This window comes from Marmota marmota, unplaced genomic scaffold (assembly GCF_001458135.2).
Source record: "Marmota marmota marmota unplaced genomic scaffold, marMar, whole genome shotgun sequence".
Classification (NCBI taxonomy): domain Eukaryota; kingdom Metazoa; phylum Chordata; class Mammalia; order Rodentia; family Sciuridae; genus Marmota; species Marmota marmota.
Genome location: NW_026000119.1, coordinates 3,050,967 through 3,067,232, shown reverse-complemented (window position 1 = coordinate 3,067,232; position 16,266 = coordinate 3,050,967). Strand labels below are relative to the sequence as shown.

General features: G+C 35.7%; 1 protein-coding gene across 3 annotated transcripts; it reads left to right on the top strand.

The window, feature by feature from the left end:
- Positions 1-34: 34 nt before the first annotated feature.
- On the top strand, positions 35-16,229 carry Thap9 (THAP domain containing 9). 3 transcript variants are annotated; one of them, XM_015499225.2, is made up of 5 exons: positions 38-170; positions 4,404-4,599; positions 6,348-6,651; positions 8,397-8,547; positions 14,153-16,229. In XM_015499225.2, exons 1-5 carry the CDS (start codon positions 91-93, stop codon positions 16,125-16,127), a joined length of 2,706 nt encoding a protein of 901 aa, XP_015354711.1. In that variant the 5' UTR covers positions 38-90; the 3' UTR covers positions 16,128-16,229. The 3 variants fall into 3 exon arrangements, 2 of the variants coding, with proteins under 2 accessions (XP_015354711.1, XP_048640720.1); XM_048784763.1 differs by lacking the exon at positions 4,404-4,599 and having other exon boundaries at positions 47-170; XR_007341172.1 differs by lacking the exons at positions 4,404-4,599; positions 6,348-6,651; positions 8,397-8,547; positions 14,153-16,229 and adding an exon at positions 374-3,498 and having other exon boundaries at positions 35-170.
- Positions 16,230-16,266: the final 37 nt, after the last annotated feature.

Here is a 16,266-nt window from a genome sequence, read left to right as displayed (position 1 = left end):
GGTCCAAGACGTGGAGTCAACGGGCGGAGCTAAATTTATCGTGATTCAAGCTGTCGCGGGAAGCCTGGAAGTGGAGCCCCATGTAACAAGATGACCCGAAGTTGCTCTGCAGTGGGCTGCAGTACCCGAGACACCATGCTGAGCCGAGAGCGCGGCCTCTCCTTCCACCAGTGCGTGTGAGAGCAGCCGCGCCGCCATCAAGCTCGCCGCAGAGCCTGGCGAGCGTAGGCCGTGGCGTGGCGGGGCGGGGCCGGGCGTTGCGTCGCGCCGTCGATGTGACGTATGTGTCGTGGGGCGGGGAGCGGAAGTGAGAAGCGTCTGAAGTTGGGGTTCCTCGCTCACTTCTTCCTCAATGTTTACCTCCAAATTGCAGATCTTTTCCCACTGCGCTTTGCCTAATGAATTTTGAGTGAGGTTACTCAAAAGGAGTGATCTCATTTAAAGTGAGGCGATCAGAAGGGAGGACAGTTGGGAAAACTGTTACAAGCATGCGCCCCCATTAGACTACGTGGCTTCTTCGAGAGCTTGAGTACTGATCAGTTTTGGCCTGTGCAGCCTAACCTTGCAAATTGTCGGCATTGTTGGTCGAGCTCTACAGGCCGGTACGATTCTGGGTGGATTCTGGGTGGTCATGTGGTCGTGTCAAAGAAATTTCGTATTGCTCAAGAGTGGGAGCAGAATTTCATAGTAGTCCCATCTGAACCCATTTATAGTGCAGGTTGGAGTAGGTCATTCAAATCAATGTTAAAGATACACCAAAAAGTAGAAGAGGAGGTAAAATAGATCCTCACGGACAGAAGACGCGTACTCCCCGAGAGGTAGCCTATTAAAATATTAATAAGATGTAGAGAGCTAATGGAAGTAATTTAATAAGAAAATAACAGCATCATATCGGGCGCGGTGGTGCACACCTGTAATTCCAGCAAGTCGGGAGGCTGACGCAGGAAGATCTCAAATTGAAGGCCAATTAGTGAGGTCCTAAGCATTAACTTTGCGAGATCCTGTGGATGTGAATGTAACACAGTGGCAGAGGGGGTTCAATAGTCAGTAACAAAAAAAGAAAAAAAAAGCTTCAGGGAGTGATAGATGGGTAGCACTTAAGTAGGAACAGCAAGGAAGAAGGTAAAGAGATGGAGAGTGCAGAAAAAATGTAGAGGAGTGGAAAGATAATTAGGAGATAAATTACGGAATAAATGCCAGGTTAAGGAGTTTGGGCTATGTCTTTTGGATGGTCTTTTGTTGTTTTAATTGTGTGCTTTCTTGATTCTTCCTAACCTTTACTCATCAGTTGGTTCCCCTTCTCTTTTAAACTGCTATCTTCTGTTTACTTGCCTAAAGCCAGTAAACATATAGACTTTTTTTTTTTTTTTTTTGATCATGGAGCTCTCGTCATGTAAAAATCTGAGTACATGCCCTGAAATCTGTGATACATATATCACAAGGAAAATTATTTAAAATTAGAATTAGGTATTACCAATTTAATTTTCTTCAGAACTCTATATCTAATTTGTCATACTCACTACTCGGCAATATTTGCCAACCTTTTCCGTGGCATTTTATGCATACAAAATGCTTCTATAATACTTTGAGAGAGAGATGACAAAACTCTTTGGGGTTCACTTATAGTAACTACTCTGGGGCTCCAAGTGTCCCAAGCTATTCCATGTATTTGCCAGGTTTACCATTTGGGAAGCTTAGCATCAGGGATGGGTCTAATCATAATTTGGTAAACCAGCCTGCTTTTTAGAATGCTTCATAAACATCCATTAGTTAAGAATTCAATATAAAGTGATTTCCCTTTATTTGTAAAACAATTCTCTGTTTGCTCTTGTTCAAGTACCTTTATTTTCCTGGAACAGTAAAATGAAAATCCCAGAAATGGAATTAATTCTTCCTAAGGAAGAACAAACTTTGGATAGTATTATACACTTTAGAAAGTGCTTTGGAATTCATTTGTAGTTTTATTTTATATCTTATTACAGCTCTGTGAGAAGACTCAGATTGAAACATGTATCTAAGACCACACAGCTTCTAAAAAGTCATTGACACTTAAATATAAGCCTTCCAATTCCATGTCCTTTCTTAAAATAATTTAGAGTATCTCAGAGTTGTTTTACCATTCTGCTATGTTTCTAACCATTATCTGAGGAAATTTTCACCAGTCTCAATACCTAATAACTGTGTGCTTTTAAATATTAAAATATGCAAAAGTTATATGTAGGCATATCTATAAGTCTGTTTCCAAGATGAATCCAGCAGGAGGGTACAAAAAGAGTAGTTTGGGGATTTTCTTTTCTTTCAGTGCTAGGAATTGAAGCCAGCATTCTGCCATTGAACACTTTTTTTTTATTTATTTATTTATTTATTTATTTATTTATTTATTTTAAAAATTTTTCGGGCAAGATCTTGCTAAATTGAACAGGCTGGCTTTTAACTTGCAGTCCTCCTGCCTCAGCCTCCTGAGTAGCTAGGATTACAGGCATAAACCACTGCACTGGGCTAGTTTGTGATTTTCTTTATGTGAATTTCAAAAGTTTCCAAACATTAATTTGGCTGGAATTTAAAAAAAATAAGAGAAATGCAAGAATATATATATTTAAAGTATAAATATATATATTTAAAATATAAATATATATACATATATATGTATATATATATATACACACACACATACATATAAATACATACACACACACATTTTTTTTTTTAATATGTGTTCAAGGCTAGGGGGAAAAGGGGTACCTTAAAAAAATGTGGGAAGCAGGACAAGGAATGTACTTTTTCCACTGCTTCATGGAAATGACATCAAAATTCAGTGGAAACATGATCTCACACATTTTTAAGAGTTAGAAATTGAGGAGTGGATTAGCTGGATTTGATGAATTTGATGGTATCTCATAAGATTGCAGTTACCTGAAGTCCTGACTAGGGCTGAAGGATCTGTTTTCAAAAAGGCTAATTTCCATGGCCTTTGGCAGGAGGCCTAAATTTCTCCCCAAGAAATCCACTCCACAGGACTGCTTATAAAGCTACAGATAATTTCCCCAGGGCAAAAGCATTCAGTTGAAAGAAGGAAGCTTCTATGCCTTTCATAATCTGGTGTCTGATTTCTCACTGTCACTTCTGCTTTAGCAAAATTCTTTGCTAAAGTATTTCCTGGTCTTACTCAAGGAGAGGAGAATTAGAATATAGAATTAGAATTGAAAGGAACCGTCAATTGGCTTGGTGTATCTTCCTCCCTTCTGCTTGTCATGGTCGTTCAGCTAAAATTTGGGGACCAACAGAGGTGAGGCAAAGAACCTCACCCCTGCCCCCTGCTGATACAAAGACCTATCTACAGGTGAGGCTGTATACTGGACCCGTAGTCAGTGACGGGTAAGATCCAATTGCAATGGTACCAACCTAAGACAGGAGGCTGACGCCTTGAGGTCAGCTCATCCTATAACGGGTAAGGACCATATGTACTATTGGACAACCTAAGGCAGGCACGGTCCCTAAGCCACATGCTTGTTGTTTAAACAGAGAGGGGGAGATGTTGAGAGCCACAGCCAAAGGGGCCCCAGCAAACTTTCAGACTGCCAGCTGATGATTGGCTCACAGTGGCCCCAGCAACTTCTAGCTGATTGGCTCCTCTGCGGTGATGCTCATTGGGCTGTTTCCCTGCCCTTTCAGACCATGGAGCTGCTCATTGGGGGACTTTTTTGGCTCCGCCCACACAACCCAGCCAATCGGCCTCAAGAGCAGGAGGAGTGGGGGAGGTTGAGAGGCTTGGGGGAAGCCGGTGTTGGCAGTTGGGCTCTGAGGGTTTTTCCTGAGGAGCTGTTTTGTTTGGCCTGTGTGGTTCTAAAAATAAAGTTAGTTTCTTTTGACAAGTGGCTCCTGAATTGTGCCCAGCCAGACTGCAGCAGGAAGGAGTGCCAAAGAATTTGTGAACATGATTTAAAGTCATCACCCACATGTATTATTTAACCATTTAAAGACAATAGATTCTCTTTAAAGTAGAAGAAACTGTCCTCATTAAACTAAAACACATAAGTACTTAGTTGTTGAACTTCTGAATTCCTAAAAAGAAATCAAAGAGCTTTCAAAACAGGGGCTGGGGATGTGGCTCAAGTGGTAGCGCGCTTGCCTGGCATGCGTGCGGCCCGGGTTCGATCCTCAGCACCACATACAGACAAAGATGTTGTGTCCGCCGAAAATTAAAAAATAAATATTAAAAAAAATTCTCTCTCTCTCAAAAAAAAAAAAAAAAAGAGCTTTCAAAACAAATCAAATAAATTAAACTTACTTGACTGGATGTTATATTTATAGACAGCAGTTAAGAAATGGGTTTATATAAAAATACTACTGTAGTATTACTATAGTATCTTCATGTTAATGGCACTTTAATATGATTGCTATAGATTTCCAACTGATACCATACAACGCTCAAAATGGATCAGAGCTGTTAATCGTGTGGACCCCAGAAGCAAAAAGATTTGGATTCCAGGACCAGGTGCTATACTATGTTCTAAACATTTTCAAGAAAGTGATTTTGAGTCCTATGGCATAAGAAGAAAGCTGAAAAAAGGAGCTGTGCCTTCTGTTTCTCTATACAAGGTACTGAAATCCAGTTGCAAACAAAGCTAAATTTTACAGAGCCTTGAAAAAAATCAAGGCAGTTCACATTTCAGCTAGAATTTGCAGAGATGAGAACATCCCAAGTATTAAATCCTGTAATGGATTTTAAATGCTTTAAAAATTAATTTTCTTTTCGTTGTTTTTAGTCTATATGTAATAATAGCATTCTGCTTTGGAGCTTTTGAAAAAGTTTAATCACAAAAATCAACTAGTAGGTATAAGCAGTCTTAAAAGTCAGGCTTTTGTTGAATAAGAGCTCATTATTGGCTCTTCCTAATAATGTTATTGATCTTGATCAAACATATACCTAATTAATAGCATTGATACAAGGAAGAAATGTATAGAAAATGAGAGAGTTTCTGTGAATGAGTCATCCATATTGACATTACATTTTTGTTTCCTTTTATTGTTTTTAACTTTTTACCCTTTAACTGTAACCTTTCAACATGATTTTCACATTTTGCATAATCTGTGATAGTCTCTTCTAGCTTTTATTTTTTTGGTTGGGGGGTTACTGAGGACTGAACTCAGGGGCATAGAGCCACTTCCCCAGCCCTATTTTATTGTTATTTAGAGACAGGGTCTCACCAGTTGCTTTGTGACTCGGGGTTGCTGAGGCTGGCTTTGCACTTGAGATTCTCCTGTTTCAGCTTCCTGAGCCTCTGGGATTACCGGTGTGCTCCACGGTTCCTGGCTCTTAACTTCTATTCTGACATTAGTTTTGTTTTTGTTTTGGCCATGGACTTTTTTTGTGTGGTGGTGGTGGGGGTACCAGGGATTGAACTCAGGGGCATTCGGCCACTGAGCCACATCCCCAGCCCTATTTTGGACTTTATTTAGAGACAGGGTCTCACTGAGTTGTTTAGAGCCTCTTATGCTGCTGGGATTACAGGCATGTACCACCTCGCCTAGCTCTTGACTTCTATTGTGACATTAGTTTTATCTTCCTCTTAACGCATTGGAGTCTCCTTCTTTCAGTGTTGTTTACCTCATTCCCCAAGTAGTTGATGTCAAATTCATAAGTTCCATAAGCTTCCTGTTAATTAATCTATGTATTTCTGCCTGCCCTGAATTCTTTCAAACCACATATACTTACTTACTTCGAATTTGATAAACTGACATCTGCTTTCATAATTTTGTGTGAAATCAATAATTATTACTATTTATTGAGACCACTGATGGCCCGGCATTAGAACAGGAGATTTATGCAAATTTATTATTGTATCCTCAAGACAACCCTGTTTTATCCACATTTCACACATGAGGACACAGGGATTGTGGAGTTTAAATGACAGCTAATGAGTAAGGGAACTGGGATTCAAAGGTCAGTCCTGATTCCAAAGCCTCTGTTCCCTCCAAGCCTTCTTTTTTGCACAAATAACTTCCTGTCCCCTCCCTTAATCCATATTATTGTTCCTTCAAAGAACTATTCAAAACTCACTTCCAGGAAGCCTTCCCAAATTACTACCACCTTTCTATAGTTACTTACTTCAGAAACTTCAGCATCACATTAATACTTCTATATAGGTGCAAAGAATAAACAAACTACAACCTTGTGCATTGTTCTGTATACTATACATTTTAAAAATTCAGAGTTTATGACTCTTTCCTTCACATCTAACTCTCCACAGCAACCAGGTGCATGTTTTGTGTTCAGTGCTATTTTTACAGATAATCTCATGCTTGATGATTTCTAAAATAACTGTACTTTTATATTTCTGTCATAGATTCCTCAGGGTGTTCACCTTAAAGGTAAAGCAAGACAGAAAATCCTAAAACAACCACTTCCAGACAATTCTCAAGAAGTTGCTAGTGAGGACCATAACTATAGTTTAAGGAGGCCCTGGACAGGAGGTGCTGAGAAACTGGCTGAGGTGCAACAAATGTTACAAGTGTCTAAAAGAAGACTTATCTCTGTAAAAAACTACAGGATAATCAAGAAAAGAAAGGGCCTACAGTTAATTGATTCACTTGTAGAAGAAAGACTACTTTCTGAAGAAACAGAGTGTCTCCTAAGAGCACAATTTTCAGGTATCTCCCCCAGTTCCTGTAATATTTACGAAATAACTTTTTTTCTGAATACCATTAAATATTTAATTTGCCATTACTTATGAAAACATGCTTTCTACTGGGAAGTAAAGAAAAATCCTAGTAGTTTAAACAAGAAGAATGAAAAGTAATCTTGAAGTCCTTTTATATATCTTCCAGTTATAAAAATAGCATTTATTATAGGAAAAGCAGAGAAGTATTTAAATGATAAAATAATGCATAATACTACTACTGAGAAATGAAATCATATGGTTTTATACAACTTTCTGTACTTTATTTGAAATAGCTTTGGCCTATGCTACTGCAGATTCTTTATAAACAGGTTTTTTGTTTGTTTATTTGTTGTAATGGGGATTAAATGTAGGGGCACTGAACTACATCCCCAGTTCTTTTTTTTTTTTATTTTTAAATTTGAGACAGGGTCTTCCTGAATTGCTGAGGGTCTCCCTAAGTTGCTGAGACTGGCCGGGGACTTGTGATGCTCCTGCCTCTGCCTTCCAAGTCACTGGGATTACAGGCATGTGCCACTGCCCCTGGTTTCTAAACAGTTTTAATTGCTACATAATTTATTACCAAAGTCCTGTTGCAATAGAGTTGACCTAGATAATTTGCAAAAGTGTCTTTGAGCTTGGAAATTATATGAGTCTCCCAATTTTTTTCCCTAAAATATTCTATAGATATGTAAATCCATGGAAAGACTACTTAGTCCTCTATGTGAACCAGGAAGAGGGGTAAAATAAGATTTGCCAACTTATTCTTTGAAAGTAGCAGAGATTTTAGATTTATATTCTGGTGAAAGAATAATTCCTATTTCTAGAAAAATAGGGGAGAATATTCTGTGTTTCCCCAAGAGAGGGGAACTGAAGTAAGAATTGGAATCTCCACAAGAACAGAAGATTTTTTTTTTTTCCTTTTCTCTTTCACTGTTAGGCAAGATGATCTTTTCAATCTGAATAATACTGTATCCCTAGAAATGTTCTCTTCATTTAATTTTCACTCTCAGATAAATAGTAACCAGGTAAAAACAAAACAAAAATGTTCTTATACTCTAGAGGTTTCATTTGATCCAGTTACAATATTTCACTTCATAATGGTAGCAGGTATTATGTTGTTTTTCTGTTTGTTTGTTTATTTTATACTGGGAATTGAACTCAAGTGTGCTTTACCACTGTGCTACATTCCCAGCCCTTTTTATTTTTAATTTGAGTCTCTATAAGGTACTTAGGGCTTCTTTAAATTGCTGAGGGCTGACATTGAACTTATGCGCCACCATGCCTGGCTCATTACAGATTTTTATCCCAAATTTTTTTTGCAAAAAAGTGGGATATTACCATTATGTGAAGCTTCAAAAAAATGTGCTGTTATTACTTAAAAATCATTTATTACTAAACTGTCTTTGGTACAAGATTAGAATATATGGCATACTTGTGAAATATAGTATTTCATTTTCTTCCCTCTTCCTCTAAAAATTTCTTATCTGGCTGCCAATGAATAGTAAAACATGATTTAAATTGAAACTGTTTTCTTCCCTCTTTCTATTGAATGATGGAGATGAGCATGGTAAATTGGTTAGGGTGCCCTGAGCGGATATTAACTTGTGAACAAACTCAGTTTAAATGTGATTATTTTTATTTGAATTTTCATGTCCAGTCATTTTGTATCCAAATGCTGTGATCTGAAAATTTATTATGCCATTTTTTATATAAAAATAAATGTTATTTTAACAGATTTTAATTGGGAGATGTATAACTGGCGAGAAACAGCTGAGTACTCCACCGAAATGAAACAGTTTGCGTGTACACTCTATTTGTGTAGTAGCAAAGTCTATGATTATGTAAGAAAGATTCTTAAACTGCCTCATTCTTCTATCCTCAGAACGTAAGTAATTAATTTTTGGATGTTAAATGAAACAAATAAATTTGTTCTTTTATTGAATTTTGTACATTAAGGCTATTAGTATCCATACCCCCATTAATTACTCCATTTTCTGTTTAAAAACTTCTAGGTAGTATTTGCATATTATCACAGCAGCAATGTTTTCACCCACAAGATGAGGACACATAGGCTGACAAAGGATTTTGCGTCTCAAATGTTAGAGACACTCTGGGTGGTAAAATTTGAATCTTGAAATATTGAAATTTCTAGTACACTTTAGTAGTTCTAATATCTCACTATTTTGGAAAATCTTTCACAGTTCTGATTAATACTATTTATTAAAGGCAAAGCACCAAAAAATCTGCATTTTCTGTAAGCACTGCTGTTGTTGTCACTGCAAGTTGTTCAGGGACCAGATTTTAGTAAATATCTTCTCAGGTTTTCTGCTCAGAATATATAGATACATTTATAATTGTCAGTGTGAAGTGAATAATAATGATTTTCTAGTAATGTCTTACAAATTTAATATTCAATCTTGGCTCTTTTTCATCACTAGTTTAACAGACTTCCTTTTTTAAGAAATGAAGGGGGATTCTCCTATATACCAAAAAAAAAAAAAAAATTTAAAAAATAGGAAATGAGAGAAAAGGAAGAAAAAAAATGAATACTTTTTTTTCTACACAGATTATACAATTATCATTAGAGTATTTCCTATAGTCTTTTTTATGTGCATAGATTTACTAGGTTTTACATAGTTATGATCTTTTCTACATAAATTTCTGTATCACTTTATTATTTATGCCTTTTATCTGTTATTTTGAACTCTTCATAGGTAAATTTTAATAGCTGATAATATTAGTTGGTCCTACCCTATTTAACCCTTATCTAACCATTGGACATTCATATTATTTTGACTTTTTGGTTGTAATTGCTATTTCATACATTGAGGTGAATATTTGTGTAATAAAACTAACTCTGTTCCTAGTGTGAGGTTATCATATAGGCTTGGTGTTATACCTATTTACAAATGTCAATCACTTAGCAGACATATTTATAGACATTTTGTTTATATTTCTTGTCTTGTACCTTTTTAAGTTCAGTCCTCTCCCATATTAATTTTACCTAAAGCATTCCTTACTGGTTTTTCATGATGGTCTGTGTAAGACCTTTCACATGACTTCTCATCTTTATTTTCTGTTTTTCTTCCTTCCCTATAGTTCTATACCAATTCCTAGCTAGATTAAATCTTTCCTAGTAGTTCTATTTCATGCTTTTCTTTCTTCGTGGGAGTTTGGTATTTGTAGTCTTTGTTGTAACCTGGCACATTTTTATTTATAATTCCACTAATGCCATTACTTATTTCTTTGGATACTTTGGCTGTAACTAAATTACATTGTTTAGGGTTATAGTAATGCATGCTTGTTATTAAACATTCAAACAGTAAGTAAGTATTTAAATACTAGAAAATGAAAAACATGTATAATCTTTCTCCTTCCCTAATCTCATAAGGTAACTACTCTTAACAGTTTGGTAAATAGCCTCCCAGACTTACGTTGTGCTATGCTGGGGATTGAGCCAAGACAGGTAGGTGCTCTACCACTGAGCTACACCCCCAGTCTAGACTTTTTTTTTTTCTCCAATCTATTTCTTGATAAAATTTTGCTTTAATGGCCATATAATATTTTTATATATTAATGATACCTAGATTTTATCGTAGAAAATCTGGAAGGTCAAACATTTGTTTTTTATTACAATTCCATTTAAAAAAATATATTTTAAGACAGTTGTGCTTTAAGTAATAGATCTTTATAACCATTATATTTAATATTTATTCAATAAATATTTATTGATCAGGAGCGGCCAGTGAGGCAGGAGGAAAACCAGGAGGTTGTGATGGCCTGGAAGCCAAATGTAGAAAGTATTTCAAGGAGGGAGTAGTCCACTATGTCAAATGCTGCTGGGAGATCAGATCAGGTAAGATGAGGACAGAGAATTGACTCTTGGGTTTTGCAAGCTAGAAGTCATTGATGATCTTGACAAAAGCAGTTGCAGTGGAGTGGTGGAAAGGTGAAACTGGCTTGAGTGGGCTCACAAAAGTCTGGAAATAAAGAAGACCCCCTCCCCCCAAACACACACACACACACACACAAATTAAAAATATGTGTGTGTGTGTAAATTATAGGAGTTTTGCTATGAAGGAGAGCAGGAAAATACATCTTTGGTAGAAGGAAGGGTGTTGATTTGGCAGATGTTCTAGCATGTTTGTATGTTCATAGGAATGATAGAGTAAAGATAATTGGTGATTCATAAAAGAAAGGATAATTTCAGGAGGCTAACATCCAATACCATTTTGGAAATAAGTAACCTTAGCTAGGACAGGAACCGTTCATCCATTAGATTAAGAAGAGAGGCAGAGACAGATAAAATAAGGTAATAGATTTGGTGGTAAGAAATGAATTTTGTTCAGATTGCTTCTATTTTCTGCATGAAATAAAGCTATTAGTGGAGAGATGAGGAAGGAGGTATTAGAAATTTGGAACGAGAAGAGGAAATGTTCACAGTCATCTTAGAGGCCAGAAAAAAACAAGTTACTTGGAAAATGTGGCACCAGAAGTGTTTTCAAAACTAGGTTTTTTTGGATGGAAAAAACAAATAGATGGTTAATGTTAGATGAGGACAAACCAAGCCAGCCTTAAATTTTTTAAAATCTTGGTTTGGTTAGGTAGGTACCTCTCATTGATTTCTGATTGTCATCTGTCTTTCTCTAATGCTTACCTTCATCAAACATAGCTCTTATTAATTTTTTTCTGTGCTGATGTTGGACCCTTTTTTAAATTCTCTTTGAATTATTTATGTCCACAGCCTTCTCAGAACAGTAATTTTTCTAATTCCAGGGCTTTGGGTCTTTAAGGTAGCTTACTTTCATAAATTCTTTGAAATTATGTCATCATGTCCTTAGATTTCCTTGTTATAATAATGATACACTTAGTGTGATTTTGGTCATAGTTACACAGTGATCGAACACTTGTTCCTTAGTTATATTCCTCTGTTTCTAATTTTCTTTGTTCATATTCACTGCAGTTTAACAAATTAACTTCTCATATAGATTGGATGCAGTGAGTCTCAAAAATAAACAAAATGGTGGAAAGAGCTTATAGTCTTACAGAAAAATAGATAGTATTACAGAGTTCTAGGACTCCTTTTTTCCCCAAGTAGTCTTAAGCCACCCAGCTTTCTATAATCATTCCATAACAAAGCTTCTAGATATTAGTTAATTAAAAGTATGTTGATGAGAATGTAAATTAAAATTGGTGGGAACTTTCTGGAGGATAGTTTCAAATGTACACACCCAATTATGTGCACTTGAGATCCAAAATTTGATTTTAATTTCCTATTAAAGTTGAGTTAATTTATCCCAATTCATGCATAAATTATCTTTGCATCCTATTCCTACAAATTACACAAATGACATAAACAAGTGTGCTTAATATGTAATTGCACTATTTATATTGTCTAAAAAATTAAAACAACCTAAATGTTTTTTAACATGGTTTAGTTAATATTCTTAATCACGTGACTGTAGGCTAATATTTAAAGACATGGAAAAATGACTCCCAACATTAAATGAAAAAAAATAAAAATAAACCCAGTATAATTTTTGAAAACTACATCTAGGTATGCATACATATCTAGTTTCCTAGACTCCCTGAAATATTAACCGATTTTTAAAAATTTTTTTTACACTTTTTTTAAATAATAATTTTTTTTAAAAAAGGAAAAGAAGAATGTAACTTTTTATGTTCAGAATTTTTTTCCTCCAATTTTGGGAGAGAAGAAAGTTTGAGAAAAATCAGTTGCCTCCTATGCTGCTGTAACTTACACTCTTGGTTTAACTCTTAGATGTACCTTCACAAAATAAATCCAGTCTACTTATCTTTCTTCAAGACACTATTCTAGTACCTGTGGACATTAAGATACTATTTAGATTTTCATTTAGAAAATAAGCCCAACTGAACAAGGCATTTTTTTTAATCCCATTTAAAATAAAACTTTTACAGAGAGACATGAAGTAGTTTCAATGCATACTCTTGCATATGCAGCACATTTACATCTTGATGTTCATTTGAGAACACTAATGTAAAATAAATTAATTTTAAACAGTTAAAACTTGATGACATACCTGTGAAGGGTTTCCAACATACTAATGGGCTGTAGCATTCCTCTGTTTTTTCACTGTGTTACTATTTCTGTTGTATTTTAAAATATTAACAACTGATATATACTTTTGTCTCCTAAATAGTTATCAAAATGTCTTTTGCATCCTATAACTGTATCTATCTCAAAACCATCTGTGCCTGAAATCAATTTATTGTATCATAATTGCCATTAGAGTATAGGTTATATTTCTTTGTATGTGAAAGTGCGTGGTAGGAGTTTTATTTACAAAACTTCTAGGTTGCAACTAAACTATTTGGAAAGCCCTGTCTTGACTGAGATGGGACTGCAAGTTCTAGGTCAATCTGGGCAACTTAGTGAGACCCTATCTCAAAATAAAAAATAAGAAAGAACTGGGTATGTAGCTCAGTTGCAGAGCACCCTTGGCTTCAATTCCAGAACCCCCAAAATAAAATAAAATTGCACATGAGTCAAAGGAAAAATCACAATGGAAATAAATATGGCTGCTTTCTTTCTGGGAAACAAATTATAGTAAATTATAAGAAAGAAGAATTCTGAAGATGGACACTAACAATAATAGGAAGGACTGATTAGCAGCTGGGAAGTTCAGGGGTACTATGAAACAGCTCCTAAGGTAATAATGCAGGTACGTTGTATAAGAACCAACACATGCAGATACCTTAAAGCTTCTTACAGTGTAATTTTGAGGCTGCAAGGAGTGAGCAAAGCACCGAAGGTCTGGTATCAGGAAAGTTGGGTTTCAAATTTGTCCATAACTAATAGCACAATACAGGCAAAGTTGCTCAACCACTCCCTTTTCCCAGATTCCTAATCTGTAAAATGAGGTAGATATACTAGATGTACTCAAAGGTTCCTCCCCTTTCTTCAGTTTCTTCTTTCAGTAAATGTACAGACAAGACTGGTTTACTATCCATATTGTAAAAAGATTGATCAGAACATGCTAGATAATTGATATGTGTACTATTTAAAGAATAAATGAGCCAGGCATGGTGGTACATACTTTTAATCCCAGTGACTTAGATGGCTGAGGCAAGAGGATTGCAAGTTCAAAGTTAATCTCAGCAATTTATAGAGGCCCTAAGAAACTTAGTTAGATCCTCTCTCAAAATAAAAATAAAAAAGACTGAGGAATATGGCTCAGCAGTTAAGCAACCCTGGGTTCAATCCCCAGTACCAAAAAAAAGGGAAGAAATGAGAAAAATAATGTTGTGTGTTTGCATATTAAGATCCTAGTTTGTGTTTCTTTATTATTTCATTGTATCTATAAATATATTCTTGAAATGTATAATTTGGATACTTGACTTTTATTTCTACAGGGATTTGAGGTTACATTTAGTACCATTTAAGTCTTGTTCCTTTTTTTCTTTTTATTTCCTTATTTAAGTTTGTGTTTTAATTTTATATTTTCTAGGTGGTTATCCAGATGCAAACCCAGTCCAGGTTTCAACAGCAATATTTTTTCTTTTCTTCAACAAAGAGTAGAGAATGGAGACCAGCTATATCAGTACTGTTCACTGATCATAAAAGGTATCTCTCTCAAGGAACAACTTCAGTGGGATCCCAGCAGTAACAGTTTGCAAGGGTTTATGGACTTTGGTCTTGGGAAACTTGATGCTGATGAAACACCACTTGCCTCAGAAACCATTTTGTTAATGGCAGTGGGTATTTTTGGTCATTGGAGAACCCCTCTTGGTTACTTTTTTGTAAACAGAACATCTGGATACTTGCAAGCTCAGCTGCTTCGTCTGACTATTGGCAAACTGAGTGACATAGGGATCACAGTTCTGGCTGTTACGTCTGATGCTACAGCTCACAGTGTTCAAATGGCAAAAGCATTGGGGATACATATTGATGGAGACAACATGAAGTGTACATTTCAGCATCCTTCATCTTCTAGTCAACAGATTGCATACTTCTTTGATTCTTGCCACTTGCTGAAATTAATAAGAAATGCATTTCAGAATTTTCAAAGCATTCAATTTATTAATGGTACAGCACATTGGCAGCACCTTGTGGAATTAGTAGCTCTAGGAGAACAGGAATTATCATATATGAAGGGAATCCCAAGAAAACATGCAAATTTGAAAAATCATGTATTGAAAATGAATTGTGCTGCTCAACTCTTTAGTGAGAGTGTAGCCAGCGCATTAGAATATTTGCTGTCAGTGGGCCTTCCTCCTTTTCAAAATTGTATTGGTACTATCCATTTTTTACGTTTAATTAACAACCTGTTTGACGTTTTTAATAGCAGAAACTGTTATGGAAAGGGTCTTAAAGGACCTCTGTTACCTGAAACTTTTAGTAAAATTAATCATGTATTAATTGAAGCCAAGACTATTTTTCTTACATTATCTGACACTAGCAATAATCAGATCCTTAAAGGTAAGCGGAAATTAGGGTTCCTGGGATTTTTGCTTAATGCTGAGAGCTTAAAATGGCTCTACCAAAATTATGTTTTCCCAAAAGTCATGCCTTTCCCTTATCTCCTGACTTACAAATTCAGTCAAGACCATCTGGAATTATTTCTAAAGATGCTTAGGCAGGTATTAGTACCCAGCTCCAGCTTTACCTGCATGGCATTCCAGAAAGCTTACCATAATTTAGAGACCAGATACAGATTTCAAGATGAAGTTTTTCTAAGCGAAGTAAGCATCTTTGACATTTCAGTTGCTCGAAGAAAAGATTTGGCCCTCTGGACAGTTCAACGTCAGTATGGTGTCAGGGTTATGAAGTCGCTTTTTCACAAAGAAGATATTTGTCAAGACTGGTCTAATTGTTCACTAAGTGAGGCATTACTAGACCTGTCAGATCAAAAGCGAAGTCTTACCTGTTATGCTGGTTATATTGCAACTAGGTTATCAGCTATTTTAACTTGTGAAGACTGTATCAGTGCACTGTATGCATCGGATCTTAAAGCCTCTAAAATTGGTTCACTGTTATGTGTTAAAAAGAAGAATGGTTTGCATTTTCCTTCAGAAAGTCTATGTCAGATAATAAATATTTGTGAACAAGTTCTAAGAACCCATTCAAGAATGGTAGTTTTTGAACTAGTTCCTAAACACAGGGAATTGTATCTTCAGGAGAAAATATTACATGAGCTTTCTGGGCATACTTATCTTTTTGTAGATTTAAATGAGCATCTCTTTGATGGAGAAGTTTGTGCCATCAATCATTTTGTAAAGCTACTAAAGGATATAATAATGTGTTTCTTAAGTATCAGAGCTAAAGATGTAGCTCAGTACTCTTTAAGACACCATTCAGAAAGAACTGAAAGGAAGACTTTGTCAAAGAAACACGGGTCTTTACAGGATTACAAATGTTTAAGTTTCGCTAATACCAATAAATTTAGACATTTGCTAAGTAATGATGGATATCCATTAAAATGAGAGCTCTTAAAATATATTACCATTTTTCTTAAGAATATTTGGTCAACATTTTTTTTAAAGCTCACTCTACCATATTTTATAAATTGACCATTCTGCACAGTGGACAACTTCGCAATTTTGACTTAATGAATATTATAAA

What these genes read in the sequence shown, in the direction of transcription:
- Thap9 (XM_015499225.2), top strand. Translation starts at nt 91, where the DNA reads ATGACCCGAAGTTGCTCTGCAGTGGGCTGCAGTACCCGAGACACCATG. An exon ending in CGCGGCCTCTCCTTCCACCA is followed by an intron (nt 171 to 4,403) that starts GTGCGTGTGAGA and finishes TGATTGCTATAG; the next exon opens with ATTTCCAACTGATACCATAC. An exon ending in CATTCTTCTATCCTCAGAAC is followed by an intron (nt 8,548 to 14,152) that starts GTAAGTAATTAA and finishes TATATTTTCTAG; the next exon opens with GTGGTTATCCAGATGCAAAC.